This window comes from Myotis lucifugus, unplaced genomic scaffold, assembly GCF_000147115.1.
Source record: "Myotis lucifugus unplaced genomic scaffold, Myoluc2.0 scaffold_121, whole genome shotgun sequence".
Classification (NCBI taxonomy): Eukaryota; Metazoa; Chordata; class Mammalia; order Chiroptera; family Vespertilionidae; genus Myotis; species Myotis lucifugus.
In genome coordinates, this window is record NW_005871169.1 from 567,001 (window position 1) to 588,630 (window position 21,630).

General features: G+C 37.2%; 1 protein-coding gene across 1 annotated transcript in view; it reads right to left on the reverse strand.

The window, feature by feature from the left end:
- MALRD1 (MAM and LDL receptor class A domain containing 1) overlaps positions 1 to 21,630 on the reverse strand; it is a 496,818-nt gene that overhangs the window by 170,401 nt on the left and 304,787 nt on the right. The window contains exon 21 of the mRNA XM_023758060.1: positions 16,306 to 16,489. Coding sequence (XP_023613828.1) covers positions 16,306 to 16,489 — 184 coding nt within the window. The remainder of the gene's footprint in view (positions 1 to 16,305; positions 16,490 to 21,630) is intronic.

Genomic DNA, 21,630 nt, shown 5'->3' on the forward strand with positions numbered 1-21,630 from the left:
CCCCTATTAGGATGCTACTATAAAACAACAATAATAATAAAAACCAAAACCCAAACATGCACAGCAACAACAATAAAACACAGAAAAGCTTTGGTGAGGATATAAGAAGTTGGAATGCCCTAAAGAACTTAAAAACAGAATTATCATATGACCCAGCAATTCTAATTTGGCACATATACCAAAAAGAACTGGTAACATGGACTCAATAGATATTTGTACACCAATGTTCATAGCAGTATTATTTACAATAGCCAAAAGGTGGAAGTCACCCAAGTGTCCATTGGCAGATGAATGAATAAACAAAATGTGGTCTATACATACAGGCTTAAAAGGGAATTCTTATATATGCTACACATGCATGAACTTATTAAAATTACTCATGTTTTAAATTTTTACATCTTTATGACAATTTGTATAGAGTAACTTGGGGATCACTTTAATATTATGCCAGCAATATACATTTAAAATACAATTTTATATGTATAATAAGGGCTCAAATAATAAAGGGAAAATTAGAATTACCTGAAGCTTTAAAAAATGTGGTTGCCTTTACCCCATACCCAGAGATAATGATTTAAATGGTCTGGAATGGGGTTTGGGCAGAGATATTATATTAATCTCCCCCAGAGATGTTAGTGTGCAGCCAGGATTGAGAACTGCAATCACTGATTCATTTCACGATATAGAAAGTGAACATTTTTTTTTTAACAAGAGAAAACAAAACAGAGAGAGAGAAAAAAAAAGTGAGCGATGGAGAGACTGAAGGAGGGCCAGAATGAAGAAAAACAATTTTTGCCTCTTCAAAGAAATACATTTGTCATAATGGGCGGTGGGTAACATTAGTGTCAGAACCAATGAGAGAAAAGGGTATAAAATCAGGCAGGGAGTGGATTGATTTCTGGAAATGGGCTTTCTTGGATCTCAGGCAACTAGAAAACCGGATTTTTTCAGGTCATTTAAACACTGAGGCTACCCATCGCTGGTTTACCTCGCATCGAAGGCCTCCTTAGCCTTATAAAGGCCTATGTTCTCATGGTTTCTGGCTAACATGCCACAGCTTATTGGGCAATTGCATCCAAAGCCCAGAGATGGCTGCATTCCACTCAGCTTGATTTCAATGTGCTTACAACAGTTAATAACTATTGAGATAACTTTCAATCAATCACTAAACTCATAAAATTATACATAGGCATAAAATAACATTGAAGTGGTTTAGAAATATATTAACATGTAAAAAAATAGTGAATAATAAAATTATTAATTTCTTAATATTTTAATTTCTTTTTTATTAGCTCAACCAACACATTTAGCTTTAGTACAGATAAAAAGAGCCTCTTAATACTTTGGACTAAGTTTATATTTAAAGCAATAAAGAAAATGAAAGCATCCCCTGCCAAGTGAATCCCTATGAGTCCTTGATAATCAGGGTAATCAATGAATTTCACATTTAGTTTCCATCAGAGTGGGACAATTAAGAGAATCCTATTTAACTATTAAAGATAAACAACTAAAATGAATCCAGGGTGTTCCCTCAGTGCAATTGACAACAAAATAAAATAGAAAATAATTAAAATAGTAAAATGTGCCAACATATAAAGAAAAAAAATCACAAAATCACAAACTTGTGGTGAGTTGTTTTGGTAGAGGACTTGGGAAGAAGGATCAACTAAAAGTATAAAGCATTATTAGTTAGACAAAATCTGGTGAATAAATATGTATGGCTCAAGGACATTTAAATATTAGCACTAAAATGTAAAGATAGAAAAAAGTATGAAGAACATTTTATCTCAGAGTGTTTCTTAAGCCTAGTGATAAAGACAAACCTATAGAGTAAAATTTCGATTATATTAATTAAATAAATTACATAAAATGTATTCTATAAAAATATAAAAAGAGCCCTGGTGGTGTCATCCCGGTATGTCAAGGCTGTGGGTTCCATCCCGGTTAGGGCACATATAAGAGTCAACCAATGAATGCATAAGTAAGTGGAACAACTAATCAATGTCTCTCTCTCTCTCTCTCTCTCTCTCTCTCTCTCTTTCTCTCTCTCTCTTCCTCTCTTTCTCTCTCTAATCAATATAAAAGTTCAGTTTTAAAAATATAAAAAGAAAATGAAAAGCAAGAAAGTCATATTTACAACGTATCTTATAAAATAGCATTTATATAATTAGCAAAGAAAGAGCATGTCCAAATCAATATGAGAAAAAAATAGCTGTTTAGAAATTTCTGGAAGGAAATAAATGGGCAAGTCTGAAAAGGAGAAATGTGAATGACCAATAACAAGCATGCCGGTTAAAATAAGCAATAAGCAACCGTAATAGCGAGCATGTGGAGAAACAGAGTAAAGAACACTGAGTGAAGAGTTGCCACTGGAAATTTACATATTTATACTCATTCTTAATTGATGATAAATATTAAAGTGGTAATTCTGTATACTCTTAGGCTGAGAAATTGTTTAGTGAGAGCTTGTAGTAGGCTATTTGTTCTCTAAACAAATACCCATTCCCTTCTTTTACCTTAGTTTATTTTGTTTTGTTTGCTTTTTAATCCTCACCTGAGGTTATTTTTCCCATTGAGTGAAGGGAGGGAGAAAAGGGAGAAGACAGAGAGGGAGAGGGAGAGGGAGAGGGAGAGGGAGAGGGAGAGGGAGAGGGAGAGGGAGGGAGAGAGAGAGAGAGAGAGAGAGAGAGAGAGAGAGAGAGAGATTAATGAGGTATGTGCCCTTGACCCAGAATTGAAACTGAACCTGTGACCCTTCAGTCTGTGGGTTGACACTCTAACCACTGAGCAAACCAGCCAGGGCCCTCTACCTTAATTTTGAATAAACACATTTCCTACATTTCCTTTTGATTTGACCATGCAAATTTGTCTAATCCTATATTATAAAGAGGGAATATGCAAATTGACCATCACCCTGTCACAAAGATGGTGGCGCCCACAGTGGAGGCAGGGTGTTTCCATAATACAAGATGGCTGTGCCTACAGCAGAGGCTGAATTCCCATAATGAGCCTTAACAAGCAATCAGCAGGGATCTGAGGCTGTGCTTCCCCCAACCCCCCCTCCCATGGGGCTTGACAGGGGACCTCAGGCTGTGCCCCCTGCCCAGTGGGGCTTGACGGGGACCTCAGGCTGCGCCCCCCCACCCGGCACTGGGCCAGGGGAACTGAGGCTGTGACCCCGCCTGGTGGGGCTTGACAAGGGCCCTGACCAGAATTGAACTGTGACCTCCTGGTTCATAGGTCTACATTCAATCACTGAGCCATGCCAGCAGGGCTTAAAGACTCTTGAATCCTGTGGTGCAGTCATGTTTCTGCCCATATGTGCTGAAGCAGAGAAAGCTGGTTCCAGGAGAGAAGGGACAGAAATGTAGATGTGTAGGGGGGAGCAATTAAAAAAGATAAGAAGCACAGAAAGATCAAGTTCCCTCTTTTTCAGTTCCTGGTTTTAGAATCTTCCTGAAGCTGGGCTGTCTTCTGTTCCTGGGTTTCCTGAGATTCCTCATCTGAGGACCCTGCAGAGTATGCGGATGTTAAAGGCCCATGTACCATACACATGTGCAAAGGCAATGACACAGCAGTTTTACTGTACGCAATGCGCAGGTGCACCTTTATCTTATGTAAAACTGATGTCACTATTTGGCAAGAAGCCTCCAGGGTGTCTGAGTTAGTATAAGAATGTGGTACTGATCAGCTGGGGGCTGCCTTGGGGCTGCTGTGTTTGCAATGGCTGCTTTGTTTGCAATAAAGCATGGCCCACCTTCCTACAGCTGTGGTGTCTTTTTCCAGTTCTCAGCATCCAAACAGGTCAAGTCCCTGGCAGAGGAACTTGGACCCAACACCTCATCTCCATAATTAAACTCCCTTTATGTCTGATGCCATTGTCAATTAAACTAGACCTGGTTAACCTAGAGATTTCCTATAAATTAGTATTAAAATGTATAAAAATTAAAAAAACCAAAAGTAAACTACTTGACATAAATCCAAACTATAATGAGTTTTTTGTTTGTTTGTTGTTTTATTGTTGTGGGGGTTTTTGGGTTTTTTTTCTGAGCTCCTTCATGACCTTTTAATCATCCATTTAAAACTGTATTTCCCAACTCCTCTGAGGTAAACTTCCAGACAATTTAAGTGCTCCTATTTTGCTCAAATCCTTTAAGTGCCCATTCTGTATTAAACATCATTCCCTCCTTAGGAGGGATAATGTATGTGCCGGTCTAATTTGATCTTGGCACCCACTAGGTGCTCAATATATATTAGTTTCCTTCCATTGTCTTATGACATATCCAATGAATGTTTTCATAAAACATGAAGTTTGTATGCAACTGATCGATGAAAGAATGAGGTCAATACAACACAGAAGCTGTGTTGATTCCTACATGATTTTCCCACCACAATAATGTCTGGTGTCACCAAGGCACAGCAGATGAAAACAGGAAAGCAGCTGAGCACAGACAGCCAGGGAAGAACACAGGGCTGCTGAGGGTGTCTCACCAGTGGTCGTGGCTGCTTCTCCACAGGCTCCCTGACAGAAGTACTCTTTGTCCAATGGTTTTTCCAAACTTTCATCACTTTTCCTTGGTCTCCATAATTCAACAGCTCTTAGTTTTGTTTTTGTTATATCTCCCTTCCATTAAGATTCCTTGCCTTCCACCCTACCCCTTCCCTTTCTAGGTAAAGTACTATTTTACTGAAAAGTTTCTTTATGTATTAGAATCATATAATGTTTTCAGCTGTGTCAGTATTTATATTATGGTTGCTATTATTTATATTAGTACTCTATAATTTAGTTACCTCTGCTCATTGTGGCTTGCCCAAACCCTATTTTCCCATCAGCCCTTTTCTTGTGGATTATTAAAAAAAATTGCTTTTCAGAGACTCATATATACCTCTTTGTGTATGAGTGTGTGCATGTTCCATTATATTCAATGGACAGGAAAATTGGTTTCTGGCCCTGGCTTAGTATTTATGCATGTATATTTTATTGAAACATATTTCTTTATGTTTGATCCAACAGGATATAAATTTCTCAAGTTCCACATCTACTAATTTTAAGTACACCTGTAGCTTATATGTCTTAATATTTGTTTCAGGACTGATAAGCATATCTTTCAACCGTATAATAAAAAAAGATATGTCAGAAATGTAAAGTTTCCATTTCTTTTTTTTTATATTTTTTATTGATTTTTTACAGAGAGGAAGGGAGAGGGATAGAGAGTTAGAAACATCGATGAGAGAGAAACATCGATCAGCTGCCTCCTGCACGTCCCCTACTGGGGATGTGCCCGCAACCAAGGTACGTGCCCTTGACCGGAATCGAACCTGGGACCCTTCAGTCCGCAGGCCGATGCTCTATCCACTGAGCCAAACCGGTTGGGGCAAGTTTCCATTTCTTATTGATAAATATTAATATTAACTTTGAATTGAGAAAAATAGTAAAATATAGTTCAGTAAAAATTGAAATGCAATATTGTCACAAATTCTCAATACAATGATCTTATTGAACCAGATATTATGTGTGAAAATGCTCAGTGTAATTCAGACAAGTTATAATTAGAAATCATATAAACTGAAGATAATGTTAACATTCAGAATTACAGTAGCCTTCATTAGGGATATTCCAAGGGTTATTTAAGGCTTTCTAAAATGTATTATGAAGTTATTATTTTTATTTAATATTATGAATAGAATTAGATCATTGTATAATATTAATTTGATTACAATTACATATACTATTATAATATGCAGTGTATTATATAATTAAAACTTTAAATGTAGAGCATTTTGAAAGAAATGCAAATTTTATCAATTTTATTGAAAGATAAAGTAATATCTGATATTTTCTAGGTGTGTTATAAATGGTTGGTTTAAATGCAATGTTAATGTAATTACACAGATTCATAGCTTTGACTTTTTAATTTTAAAAAGCTGGTTAAAGATACAATAAGAAATTCAATTACATAGTCCTATTGTTTAAAATATGAGCATGGGACAAGGATTAAGAATCTAATCTCTGATTAAGAGTAAGCAAATAACTTGGCTCTAAGTCTTAATGTAGAATGTTATTGGTTGACAACTGCAATGAGGCTTCTTGCCTGAGGCCTGTCTCAAATCAATTCAATCAATAAAGCAAAGTGAGGGCAATAGCTGGCAATTACTGGAAGCAGAGGTTGATGCCACAAGAATTCTCTCCATCTTTTGGTTCTGAATTTTGTTTAGTGCCAACTTTATTTCCCTGACTTCTTTCCCCACAAGGCTGGAGCCAGGGATGCAAGAAGCTTTTTCTTAATTTATTTAGCATATTAGAATCTGAAAGGTAAGCATACTTCTCTCTTATTGCATTAGTTTAAAACACCTGCAAAGGACTGATATCTTTGTTGTGATTTTGGGGGGGTTATTAATTAAACAACCGCAATCCTCATAAAATGTCCTTAAAGTCAACAGATGTATTTGCTTCCTGTGCTACAATGTTGGATAACTCAATGTCAAATACAGCTCTCTCTATATATTTGCAGTATGAGTCTATAATAGCCCTAATTGTAAATAATGTTACTCTATGTAATATAGGAAATTACATCGTGTGTTAGTTAGGATCAACTGGATTATATGACAATAAAAAAACTTCCAAATTTCAAAAACATTTATTTTATTTTTACTATCATTATTATTTTTTAATCCTCACTCAAGGATAGTTTTTTCATGGATTTTTAAAGAGAGTGGTAGGGTGGTAGGGAGGGAGAAAAGGATGGAGGAAGGGACGGAGGGGGGGGGAGAGAGAGAGAGAGAGAGAGAGAGAGAGAGAGAGAGAGAGAGAGAGATCTTATTATCCAATGTCACCTCAAATAAATCAATAAATCTATCACCTAGAACGGGGGTATTTTTAAACACAACAACATCTTTTGTTAAGCAATAAAAGGCATTTGCAAAAATGTAAGGTAGTTATGTCAAATAAGACTATTTTTTCACTTGAGAAACCATTTGGCATACACCCAGCCAATAAATAAAGTTTATTTTATAGTATCACGTTTATTTTAAATATATGAATTGGCTCTAAATAAAGATTACATTTAATAAATTTTGACAATTCTTTGCAGAAGACTTTAGCTTCAGGTATGGAAGGTGCATTGCAGAAGAAAACCTAGAATAAAAATAGTCATTTATAATCTGATAAAGAAACTACTATGACCTGGATTGGGCTCAAGTTCTATAATATTTGTATATAAGGCTTAGTTTCTTTTTTCCCCTTCTCTTACTGAAAAATTTTCTGAATCCAAAATAAAATAAATCTGTAAAAATGAGGATTGTTTGAACATTAATTTTTTAAAAAAACAAGATTTATAACATTTTAAAATATTTCAATTAATGTTACTAAAATACTCCACTGTTAGCAATATGTCTGTTTTCTTTGAAGAGCATTTGAATTATTGACAAAGTAAATATGGCAGGTACTGTGTGACTGCTTTTACCCCAACACTATTCATGATTTCAGCAGTGTTCTATGCTATTATGACTAAATATGGCTAAAAGTTTCAATGCCAATTAACATCAGTAAGGAAATCAACCTGGCTGCTGTTATTCAGTGTAACCTTTTTGTATCTCAATTTTTCAGAGTTGTACTAAGGATTAAATTAAATAGTGCTGTGATGATGATGATAATCATATCTAACATTTATTGAGTAAGTACCATGAAGAGTTACTGTTCAAAGCTCAGGCATATATTAACTTGCTAAGTCCTCACAGCTACCATATAAGGTCGTTTCTTTTTGTTATTGTTCTAATAAAATAGGCACCCAGATGATAGGTGTCTATTCAAGGTCAAACAACAAATAAGTGGCAGAGTCAGGCTTTAAACCTAGGAAGAATGACTCCAGAGTCTGCTTGCTTAACTCTCTCCACTCCTCACCCACGCCTCCAAGGCCTTTACCACACTATTGTCTGTATTCATGGACTATGCATATACACATATAAATTCTCCAGTTAATCTCTCCCCACCCACTCACCCACACCCACCTTCCCTCTGAGATTCAAGTCTGTTCCATGCTTCTATATCTCTGGATCTATTTTGTTCATCAGTTTATTTTGTTCATTAGATTCCACATATAAGTGAGAACATGTGATACTTGTCTTTCTCTGACTGGCTTATTCTGATTAGCATAATACTCTCCAGGTCCCTCCATGCTGTTTCAAAGGGTGAGAGATCCTTCTTTTTACAGCTGCATAGTATTCCGTGGCGTAAATGTACTACAGCTTTTAAAAAAATATTTTTATTGATTTTAGACAGAGGAAGGGAAAGGGAGAGAGAGAGAAACATTGTTTGGTTGCCTCCTGCATGCCCCTTGCTGGGGATCAAGCCTGAAACCCAGGCATGTGTCCTGACTGGGAATCACACCATGACCTTCTAGTTCATGGGCCAATGCTCAACCACTGAGCCACATTGGACAGGCTGTACCACAGCTTTTTTATTCACTCATCTACTGATGGGCACTTTGGCTGTTTCTAGATTTTACTTATTATAAATTGCACTGCTATGAACATAGGGGTGTATATATTTTTTCTGACTAGTGTTTTAGGATTCTTAGAATACATTCCTAGAAGTCAGATCACTGGATCAAATGGCAGTTCTATATTTAATTTTTTGAGGAAACTCCATACTATTTTCCATAGTGACTGCACCAGTCTGCATTCCCACCAGCAGTGAACTAGGGTCCCTTTTCTCCACATCCTCGCCAGCACTTGTCATTTGTTGATTTATTGATGATAGCCATTCTGACAGGAGTGAGGTGATACCTCATTGTCGTTTTAATTTGCACCTCTGTGATGATCAGTGACTTTGAGCATCTTTTTATATGTCTCTTGGCCTTCAGTATGTCCACTTTGGAGAAATGTCAATTTAGGTCCTTTGTCCATTTTTTAATTGGATTGGTTGTCTTCCTTTTGTTAAGTTGCATGAGTTCCTTATCTATTTTGAAATTAACCCATTTCTGATGACTAAGCTCTGCATGATGTGGCCTCATTGTCTCCCTCCCCTTGTTTCCTTCTGACTCATCAAGGCGCTCCCCTCCCAGTCAACCTGCCTCACTCGTTCTGAGGCCGGGGGTGCTCTCCCCCAAGGTGTTTGCATGGTTGCCTTGTATTTCATCGAAGCCTCTGCTTAACTGTAATCTTCAAAAGGGCCGTTTCTGACCACTCTAAGCAGGTTAATCATTCTCCATCACTTTCACCCTAGTTTGTTCATAATGCCTATCACTATGTGACACAATATTGCCTATTACATTATTGTCTGCATCTGTCACCAGAACGTGACCCAATGAAGGCAGAAACTTGCTCTGTTCTGAATTTTCACACATACAACAAGACTTGAATAAATGGTTTCTACTAATTCATTTTCCCATCTATCTGTCCCTTTATCCATCTATCCATCCATCCTATTCTTCCATCATATGTGAATCCTTACATTATATAGTGCTACCTACCATTTTCCCTTCCCCCCCTTTTCTGACAATTATTTTTTAAAGAAAATTGTGAAAGATCTAAATGCAACATTTGGAACACATATGTTGAGCAGAACTACAGCTTTTCATCAAACTAAGTGAAGAAGGTAAGTTTTGAAATCAAACTCTACAGGGTTCTGTTTATAGATTTATGCATTCGTGAGCTTTATATACAGCAATCACTGTTTTGTGATCTCCGAAGTTCAATTCAAATCCAGAGTGAGGCTGCCCTGAAATCATTATCATCAAGCCACTGTTTTTCACTCCAGATGAATTACTGTTTAAAGGACACTCAGGAGTCATACATACAGTTTTAAGGGGAAAAGATGAAAGGTGTGAAAGTAGTTATAATAAAAAAGATGTCTTTTCAGGCTATGTGTGAAGACAATGTACTAGACATCTAAAATTATGGCACTGGCTTCTCTTATTTTATTCCCAAGTTATTTCCTTCCTTTCACATTTAGGATTATTTGGGGAGCATGATGTGTTTTGATCTGTATGAATTTAGAGAGAGACTGAGTAGCTATTGTTTACTTAGAAGATTTTATTGACTTCTGGAAGCATTTTCTACTCCCTAAATTACTTCTTTTTCACTGAACTGAAAACTGGTCATCATTCAATTGGATCTCCTAGGTTTTTCATGGAAAAGGCAACATCTTATATCATTATTGGCTCCCACATGAGTCACCAGGTTTACCAGTGTCTTGGAGACAGTTCACAGACCAGTCCTGGAAATATAAGGCGGGTGGAGGGAGTGGGTAGTGGGGAGGGGGAGCAGATGGGGAAGGAGGAGTCAAGAAAGGGTCTTAAAAGGTGAAATAGATAATAAATAAAGCAAACACTGTGCGCGACATGCATTTCCCTACTGCCTTGAGGAGTTGTGCATAGTGCACTGCACAGCGCTTCCCTCAGCCTATGCGATCAATAACCTCTCAATAGAACAGAACCTGATCTTCAACACTGATATAAAAAGTATTGTGCCTAAAACAATGTCAAGTCGTTTGCTGTTGTTGCTCATTTTTAGTTTTAGCCAACAGATTTTCAGTGCTTGCTATATCTCATGCATTCTTCAAGCAACTTATGTAAATTATTTAATCCTTGTAAGAACTCTATGAGATGGAAACAGTGTCAGTTCAATGTCCTAGCTGAGAAAATGAGACAAAGGAAGGTTGTGCCCAAAACCACAGAGCGGACAGCAAATGGGTAAGCTAGGACTTGCACAGTGGTCTTGTGGCAGAAGCGACAGAAATGCTACTTAGTATTAATAGTAAACGCAATAAGAATCAGGTGAATTACTATACTTAATAAATAATGTTCTGATTGAAAATTGATTAACCATTTAAATTTAGATTATCACATTTATAATTACAATGATGGAATATTCCTTTTATTTTCATATAAATTATCCTCCTATTTCTCTGCTCTATAGAATGATAGTTGCATTTGCGATTTTGGTGCAAGCTATTTTAAAATCGGTTTGAATTTTAAAAAATATACCAACTTCATAATATTTCACTTATTTTTTTATAAATAAGTTACGTGGTTCCTTGTTAACTTGTCCAAAAAGGAGATATGCTTTTTAATGTTTCTGTGGGCAGACAAAAGAATATGTCTATTCCTTGGTTTCATTTTTCTTTTTGAAGAAAGTACAATAAATTTGATAGTAAATTGAAGATAGCACCAGAATGCAAAGAAATAAAAAGAATATATCTACCTTATTTTAGCCATGTACTAAATATTATATTTTAAATCCAGTTGTAAGTTTTTTAATGGAAAATAAAAAATAAATATGAAGCTCAAACAGCTTTTTTATTTGCAGGTAAAGTAGATAACTACCAAATATATATTTTATATATATCCTTTTCCTTCTTCCACTTTTTTATTCTTAATTAATTTTAAACTTTGCTCTCATGGAATAAGTCAGGCAGAAAAAGTCAAGAAGCATGTATACACTTTCACTCATATAGGGAATTTAAAATTGAAAGCAACAAATGAGCAAACAAGAAAAGTAAACAAGCAAAAATTCATAGACACAGACAACAATATGATGGTTATCGGAGGGAAGGGAGGGTTGTAAAGGTTAATGGGGGCCAAATTAAGAGTGACAATAAGATTTGACTTTGGGTGGTAAACACATCGTGAATATACAGATCATGTATCATAGAATTGTGCATTCGAAACCTATATAACTTTATTAACCAACTAGAGGCATGGTGCACAAAATTCATGCACAGGGGGCGGGGTGGGGTCCTTCAGCCTGGCCTGTGCCCTCTCACAATCCGGGACCCCTGGGGAGATGTCGGGCCTAAACTAGCAGTTGGACATCCCTCTCGCAATCTGGGACGCTGCATGCACCAGTGACCATACTTTTCATACAGGTGAAAGGCATTTTGCTGTTGTATGGGCAGCTACATTTTTTTGCCCTGATTGCAAAAAGTAGTACATAACATGATCCTTCTGAGGTAGTCGTACTATTCTCCCCATCTTATGGGTGGAAAAACTGAAGCAGAGAGAAGTTAAGTAATTGGCTTTGTCACACAGTTATAAGTGTCAGAATCAGGGCTGACCATAAAATGTGCAAGCCCGAGTCCATGCAAGTCATTGCTGCATCATCCAGTTTTTTCAGTATTAGAGTAGTCTTGCCAGGTTTTAATTTTTAAATCTAAGAGACTGTTCCCAATATATAGGGTAGGGGCCCTAGGCCTGGCCGGCGATCAGGGCCATCTGTGGGGTGACGGTTGGGGGTCCCTGCTGGCACCCGCCTTGGCTGGTGGCTTGGCACTGCCTGCTGGCTGGCTCCATCCCCCAATCACCACCACAGGTCGCCTCCCTCTCAGGGGGCAGACGCTCAACTGGGGGCAGCTCCTGTGTTGAGTGTCTGCCCCCTGGTGGTCAGTGTGTATCATAGCGATCAGTTATTCCGCTTGTCTTTCTGCATTTGGTTGATTTGCATATTAGGGTTTTATTATATAGGATGTCACCCCAATAAATTTATTTAAAAACTAAAAAATACGTTGAATTCTCATTGTGTAAAATGATATATTTTCAGTATGAAAAATATGCTGGATTCTAGAGTTGTCAATTCTATGAAAATCTCAGAGATCGTCTATTATGATTCTGTCATTTTGGAAACAAGGAAACTGAGGCTCTAAAATGGTATGAGCAATGTTAGGTGATGAGTATCAAAGTCTATAAAACTTAAATAAATCTATACAAATATGATGGCTTGCATTTGAGATTTCCTGGCTCATTTCTCCTCCACCACTTTGATGTGGTCTTCTCTTTCCTTCATCTGTCCCTGGTCTACTCAATTTTGAATCCACTCCCAGTGGTGCTTGATTTGGTTTTTCATTTTTTTGTATTGGTTTTGAACACGGGCTGCTGTATTGGAGAGGAATCTTGGTGGATCCATTTTTGCGAGTGCACAGTAGCTGGACTGCTCCAGTCCCACCAACTCCCATAGACCACTTGGGCCCACTCATTCTCAAAGTGGGTAAAATCCTTCCCAATTTTAGCTGCCATTTTCAAACTGTCTGACTGATTTTCTAGTGAATCTCTGCCTGTCAGCTCTATTGTGATTCTCCTGTCTTCTCTTTTGTAGACATAAATACCACACAGGTCTTGGGGCTATTGCCAGTTTGTCTCCATTAGCTTGTAGGTTTTGTAGGTTTCAATGCTTATTGACTTTGCTTACTAGGTACTCTGACTGTTTTGATATGAGGACTTTTAAAAATCCAAAAGCTATTCTGACACCACCACTACCATCTCTCCAGAATTCTCCCTCATTTCTTTCTTTATTTTTAACAGCTTTATTGATTTATAATTTACAATTTACATTCCACTAAGCTAATCCATATGAAATTTAAAATGTAATGGTTTTAGTATATTTATGAAGTTGTGTATCAATCACCATAAAAAATAGAACATTTTTCTCAACCCATAAAGAAACCCATACTCAATAACAGTCATTCCCCAAATCCCTATTTTTTCAGCCCTAAGTAACCACTAATTTACTTTCTATCTCTACACATCTGCTAGTCTGTACATTCCATATAAATGTTATCATGTAATATGCAGTCTTTTGTGATTCGCAGGATGTGACAGAGAAATGAACATCGTCATTTTAACTTTCATTTCAAATGGGAAACAGCAACAATTACATGAGAGATTTTCATGACAAATTATGTGCATATGATTTAAGTTGATTTGCTAATACAGGGAATAGAGCACTATTTGAAAACATGGCAAAGTAAATAATAATGATGATTATTACAGCAATCCTATACAATAAAAGACTAATATGTAAATTGTCCCCTCAACCAGGAGTTCAACCGGGAGTATGACCAGGGGGCAGGGCCAGCTGGCCCACCACCCCTGGCCCCTCCCTCAAGATGGCCCCACCCCTGATCAGCTCCCCCACCCCGATCTGGGGTGGAGCCAGACCACCAACTGCCTGTAGCCCCTCCCCCCGGCTGGCTCCATCCCTGATCCAGCCCCCCCACCCTGAATGGGGTTGGGGCCAGCCAGCCAACTTCCCGCATTGCCTCCCCTCTGCCCGCCCAGTTCAATTGGCCCCGATAGGGGCAGGCCGGCCAGACCCGACCCGTGCACTAGACCTCAGTAAGGTATATAAATTTTACTATGTGCCAAGACTATTCTAAGTGATTCATCTATATTATCAGATTTCATATTCACAGCAATCTATGATGGAAGTATCATCACTACTATCCGCATTTTATTGATAACAAAACTATGGCAAAGTGAAAAAAAACCACACACACAAAATAACACACCCAAGATAGACAGTGGAAGAGCCAGAGTCCACACCCAGAGAGTTTGACTCAAGACTCCTTGTTCTTAATCACCATTCTGTAGTGCTTCTCTGATTTTGGGGTGTTTTGTCAACTATCATTCTCTTCTAAATTTCAATAGTAAAACATAACTTAGGGTAACATATTCTAAACTGTTTCTCCTTAGCCATACTTCACAGCACTGACAGTTTATTGGTATATGGAGTGGACCTAGGATAAATGGTGATGAAAAAATAATATTAAATTTTAAAAAGAAATAATCATATGTGTGGTGATTAATTATTTAAAACAAACTAATGGATCATTGCTTTTCAGTTCCATGCTTAGTTTTTCTCAAACTTTTTCATAATTCTTTTTTTTTTGCTTTCTATCTTGATTCATATATAATTTGAAAATCCTCACTATTTGTATCAAGCTGGTCTATTAAAAACAATTAATTTTTCCTAAAATATATTTAATATACAATTGATTACTTCACCTACAAGTGACCACAATTTGCCTTTATCATTTATGACACAGAAATACTATAATAGTTTATCACTAAATATATTAAAGAATTACTCAGTAAACTAAGCATTGGATTGAACTGAACAAAATTAACTATAATCATGTAAATTTTCACAGGACTTCAAGATAAATAGGGGAGGAAACAGTGTAAATGTTTAAATGAAACCTGGCAAAGCTGGAATAATTTTCCATTTTCTTCTGTCCTGAATCAAACCATTTAGGAATCATTCTGCTTCCCTTGAGAAGAACGGAATCTTTATTGTTTAATAAAGCTTCTTCTTTTTTTCTAAAATATTCATAAATGCTTTGAAAAAAATGTTTAAGTTGCTAGAAGCATATATAGGTTGAGTGATTAACAACTATAATAGAAATTTACCATGTTTCTAGGAAAGTTAGTAGAAAGGAGCTGAAGCAGCACATTGTGACCTCTAAGATACCTTTGCATGATTATAGTTCAGAACCCTCCTTTCTGTCCAGCAGCCTCTCCCAAACTCCCCTAAGCCAGACCCTGTCTGCTGTGTGACACAGATACCTGGAGCTCTGTGCTCCAGATCATCTGGGCATGAATTCTGACTTTCTGTAACGTGTTCCAAGAAACATAATGGGGGAAATCAAACTGCAGAACTGACCTCTAAGCAGAATCTTTTGAAGCAGCCCTGGTCATGAAAAGAGCAGATGCTACATCACTAAAAACTAAAGTCATGTTTTTTAACTGCTTCAGTGAAGTCATATTTTAATATGAGAGCAACAATATAATTAAATAGCATGCAAGTTTAGCTCTCAGTCCCTGGGGCTTACCTCTAAGTGACTTCATGCAGAAAATCACAGAAGGCATATCTCTCATTAGCAGTATATATCACACAGCACTACTTTGGAAAGAAGATGGAATGGTTCCTCAGAAAGAACTATGCCAATTGTGAAAATATACAAATGTATTTATAATTACTTTTTACATTTTCTAGGTATTTTTGTAAGAAAAATCTAAGTATAGTTAGACTTCACATTTAGAAGCATGATAAATAGCGAAGTTTTGCAAGCTGTTGTTCACTGGCTAGAGTGGCTTCTTAAATCCCCTAAGCATAGACTTCAACTCAAGTTCTGCTTGAATTATACCTATTGAACTTATTTCTCATATGTTCACCAACTACTAGCTTTCTAATCAAGAAGATTCATCTTAAATTATATAAAGCAGATAAATGTATATAAATATTAGGCCTACACTTTAAATTATGTTGAAAATAAGTAATTCAAAGGAGAACATTTCTGCATGTTAGAAAGGGGATGTATGGAGGAAGACATTACTTGAGCAATTGATAAGTAAAGAAAATACTATCGCTTAACATATAAGTATAGGTTCAATAATTATGAAATCAAATTATAAATTTATTTTTATTTATGTACAGAATATATAGCAGCAGAACACTTTATAAATATGAAACAAAGACAAAAAGGCTAGATTATAAGTGTGTTTCCAAATGGAAATGTTTCCAGAAACTTACCAGTCGTGCAGTTTTTAAATTCAATGTCATCAATTGCAGCTCCTCCTCCTAGATCCCTTGTTCTGATACCTTGGAACATAACTTCAAAATTTCTTAATTTTCCTAGAAGGATGACAGCCTTTTGCCACTGATCACCAGAAGTCTGCTTACTTTCTTGCCATACTTTTGATAGTCCTTTCTCTGTCTGAAAGTAAAATATTTTACATTAGAGAAATAATTAAACACAAGAGAAAAATAAAAAAATACCCTCCAATCATTTCATCAGTGAAAACTCGATTTAAAAACATTGAAACTCTGATTAGCTATCTATATATCTATATATATAAAAGCCTAAGTGACTGAATGACCGAACGAACAGTTGACTGGTTGCTATGATGTGCACTGACAACCAGGGGGCAGATGCTCAATGCAGAAGCTGCCCCCTGGTGCTCAGTGCACTCCCACAGCCAACCTCCTATGGCCGGCCAACCTCCCACAGTCCCTCCCCCTGGCCGGCCAACCTCCTGCAGCCCCTCCCCCTGGCTGGCCAGTGTGCCCCCTCCCCCCACCCTGATTGGACCCGATTGCTGGCCAGGCCAAGAGACCCCACCTGTGCACGAATTTGTGCACTGGGCTTCTAGTGATATATATTACCATATTTTTCCATGTACAAGGTGTTATTTTTTTCTAAACTCATTAGACTGAAAATCAAGGGACATTCTTATACATGGAAGTCAGCCGAGGAGGGAACCATGTGGGTGCATAACTTCCCACACCTTGTCAAATAGGCTTCTTCAATCATGAGCCTTATTGTTACTGATGTCAGCTGATGCTGTAATTCAAGCATGTCAAACTCACAGCCCACAGGCTGCATGCCTCGTTTATTTGGCTCGTGTTAGCCTTTGAGTTTGACATACTTGCTGTAATTGGAGGTGGAGGTGGAGAGTGCCCAGATGCAACAGGGACCGGAGCGTTCTGAGCCCATAAAGATGTCAATAAAGATAAATACGGGTAAGCGATTGTCTTAACTCTGCAAAACTCAAACTGAATGTAATCAGCTATATAAAAGAGCATGGAAATAGAGCTGCAGAGAGACAATTTGGACCTCCTCCCACTGAGTGTATGATCAGACAGTGGAGAAAACAGGAAGAATAACTCTTTAAGATGCCAAAAAGGAAGAAGGCCTTAAGAGGAAAACCAGCAAAATGTTTAAAATACTGATTTCTTAATTTGAGGTTGGAAAAGTGGGGGGCATCTTATACACAGAAAAATAGGGCACATCATCAAAACAGACATACTAGTATTAATCTACTGCAGTGTTTCCTAAAAGAAATACTAGCAGAAGTCAAAATAACTTTGTTTTGGTATTTTCAGAGATGCCATCATTAAAAAACTAGAGGCCCGATGCACGAAATTCATGCAAGAGTAGGCCTTCCTTCCCCCAGCTGCCAGCACCGGCTTCCCTCAGGCACCCGGGACCCGGGCTTCCCTCTGGCTGCCAGCAGGCACCCGGGACCCAGGCTTCCCTCTGGTCACTGGCAGGTACCCAGGACCTGGGCTTCCCTCACAGCCCCGGCTTCATCCAGAAGGTCATCTGGAAGGATGTCTGGTCTAATTAGCCTATTACACTTTTACTATTATAGATGTCCACACAGCCAGCATTGCTCAGTGGTTGAGCATCAACCAATGAACCAGGAGGTCACGGTTTGATTTCTGGTCGGGGCACATGCTTGGATTTCAGCCTTGATCCCCAGTGTGGGGCATAAATGAGGCAGCCGATCAATGATTCTCGCTCATCATTGATGCTTCTATCTCTCTCTCCCTTTGCCTTCCTTTCTGAATCAATAAAAATATATTTTAAAAAATATCCTACTCAATTCAATCCACCTCTCCTGTCGTGTATACAACATTTTTTATATCTTATGTAATCTGAACAGTTTATAGAAATCCTGGATTTATAGCTCTAAATATTCCTTCAAACTTCTGTTCATATATTTAATTATTGAGACTGCACTTTCCTTTAAAGGGCTGAAATAACTTAGAGAAGGAAAGGGAAAAGGGAGATGAAAGGAGGACTATGTGGGGAAAATCACTTATCCCTGATGGATATGAGAAGGGAATTGTGGAGTGAATTGGGCATGGATGGAAAGTGATAATTTCTAAATTCAGTCAGATTTCAAAAATTCTATTATTCTATTATTTTGACTACTTAAAATTCTATTATAGTATTATTATTATATGAGCACTAACTATAACTATTTCTATACCAAGTTCTTCATTTATAAAAGAAAAATTAATTTCTAAGAGACTTATGTAATTATCTCCTCTGAATGTCTAAGGTTGGTCTACTAATAGTATAGTATTATGATATCTGAATAATCCCAATGTAGTACATATAACATGACATGACATATAACATAACCCTAGTGATTTAAAAAAAAAAGTGAAACCTCCAGTGAAACAAAATATAAACCAGTTGAGCACAAGGACAAGGCTTTAATTGTCTACAATTTTCTTTGCTACTTTTGAGCCTAGACTATCTCTGGGAATTAGATGTTTAATAAATCATGACAATAAAGATAAATAAATAAATAAATAAATTACATTTTGTTTATGGTTAGTCCCAAGTAATTAATATCTCAGGGTCCAGTACTCTGTTCTTATAATGAATTCACAAGAAAAACTGGCTTTGAAATTTATAATCAAATAGTAGAATAAAGAATATTTAGTGTAATGGCATTCAGAAAATCAAGGAAGATATTTCAACAGATTTATAGCATACAACTCTGAAATATGTAATTTTCTTTTTTCTAAAGAAAAAAGCAAAATGTTTGAAAAAGATATCCAAAGGAGTTATGCATTCAGTTTCATGTTTTAGGGATCTACTGTTAATAATATGGCTGACCCTTGCTCTGCTGAGGGAGACACAGATCAATCAAGTGGCTCTTCTTCTGCTGTTACAAAGAGAAAGTAGAACTCCATATCACTTCATCTAAAACAGCGGATCTCAACCTGTGGGTCTTGACCCCTTTGGGGGTCTAACGACCCTTTCACAGGGGTTGCCTAAGATCATCGGAAAACACATATATAATTACATATTGTTTTTGTGATTAATCACTATGCTTTAATTATGTTCAATTTGTAACAATGAAAATACATCCTGCATATCAGATATTTACATTTCGATTCATAACAGTAGCAAAATTACAGTTATGAAGTAGCAACGCAAATAATTTTATGGTTGGGGGTCACCACAACATGAGGAACTGTATTAAAGTTTCGCGGCATTAGGAAGGATGAGAACCACTGATCTAAAATTAACTTCACCAAGCAACTAAGGTAGATCTTTCAGCATCCTTTCCAAAACAACAAATTTTTACAACCAGAGACTTGTAACTTCTGCATGAAGATGAAAAATCCACACCTACTTAATGGAGCTTTGGATCTTTCGGATGGCTAAAGAAGAGAAGCCATTTTCAAGGTTAGTCTTTGACTCTCAGTGATGTCTTAGTGATTTGGAATCAAAGGACTGATTAGTTAAATTAAAGATTAGAGTAGAAGGGTTCTGTCTGACACATCCTATATAATAAGCAAGGATATTCATAAAGTCTGTCTTAAGTTACAAATTTAATTCACTTTGCTAATTTTTCCTTTCAACCTGCTTCTGAAGTTAATAGAGGCACTCATCAACCATGTCTCAAAAGGTTTTCAACAAAAATCATCAAAGAAGATCCTGTAATCACTTTAATCAATAAGGAGAACCATTTCTAAAATCTTACAACTGGCTTTTTAATAAAAAGACTAGAGGTCCGATGCATGAAATTCATGCAAGAATAGGCCTTCCTTCCCCTGGCTGCTAGCACCGGCTTCCCTCCTGCACCCAGGACCGGGTTTTTCTTACAGCCCCGGCTTCATCCAGGAAGGTCGTCTGGAAGGACATCTGGTCTAATTAATATATTATGCTTTTATTATTATAGATATTTGAATAATACATTCATTGTCATTTTTGTGTTAGGAAAAGAAAGCAAGGGTCAATTCTTTTAAAAACCAACTGTGGATTAACCTACTGATGAGTTATTGTACAATATCATTCTAATATACTTGCTATTGCTCCACTTTGACATATAACATATAAGATCTTATCCCCATAATTATCAAAAGCATTCATCCAAATATGCAATGCAAACTTATTTATTTATTGACTTATCCATCCAGTCACTCATTTATTTAGCAAACATTTGATGCTCATACAGATCCAAATACATACCAGGAACAAAAAGGTGAAAAAAAAGGGTGTCTACCCTGTGATGGTATTACTCTAATAGGAGAGAATCATAAAAGTAAATAACTATAAAATTATTACAGAAACATAAAACAGAGCAAGTTTTTAAAAAGTAGTTACATATAAATTCCCAAATGTTTGTTCCACATATATTAGTGCTTTATTTATTTACTTAATATTCTGATTTTAACTCTTTTTAAATTGAGAAAGAAAGGTCTCTCAATTTAAAGTCACATCTTTGCCACTGCCCACTCTTGTATCATGTGGATGTTAAATTCAAGAACCCAAGGCAGTACACATATAAAAAGTGATTAACTACACTAACTATAATTAAAAATACACATTAATACAAAATGTTTAAAATGTAAAAATTGAAAAAATACTCTCATCTTATAATTTAACTTTTCATACAATTTTAATTGAATTCCCATCTATTATTCATATTAACCCTTTCATGTTACACTAGAGGCCCGGTGCACAAAATCGTGCACGTGTACAGTACCTAGGCCTAGCCTGTTATCAGGGTCATCTTCCCTGGCTGGCAGCTGCCAGCAGCAACCCCCACCTTCTGCTGCCACGCACCCAGTTCCCCATTCACCATCCAGCGATGGGAGCCTGAAGGCTGGGGGAGGGACCAAGATGTCAGCGGTTCCTGCCCACTTTCCGGCCCCAGCCCCACTGCAAGTCACCCTCTGTGTGTGGGGCAACAAGCAGGGCGGAGGTCTTGGCCTGGTGCCGCTGCATCCCCCGCCTCCCACCCCGGGTCCCCATTCGCCATCAGCGATCAGAGCCTGCGGCCGGGGAAAGGGACTGAGAGGTGGTCAGTGCACCTCATAGTGACTGGTCGAGTGGTCATTCTGGTTGTTCTTCCGTTATGGTTGCTGGGCTTTTATTATATAGGATGTTGCTTGTCTGTTTTGGCAGTTTGTTTGTCTTATACTTTATTCCCTTCTTTCCCTTTTGGGTCATGTAAAGAGTAGTGATAAGAAATACTAAAATGTTAGAGCCACTTCAAGTTGCAGATATCCTATATAATAAAATCCTAATATGCAAATTGACAGAAC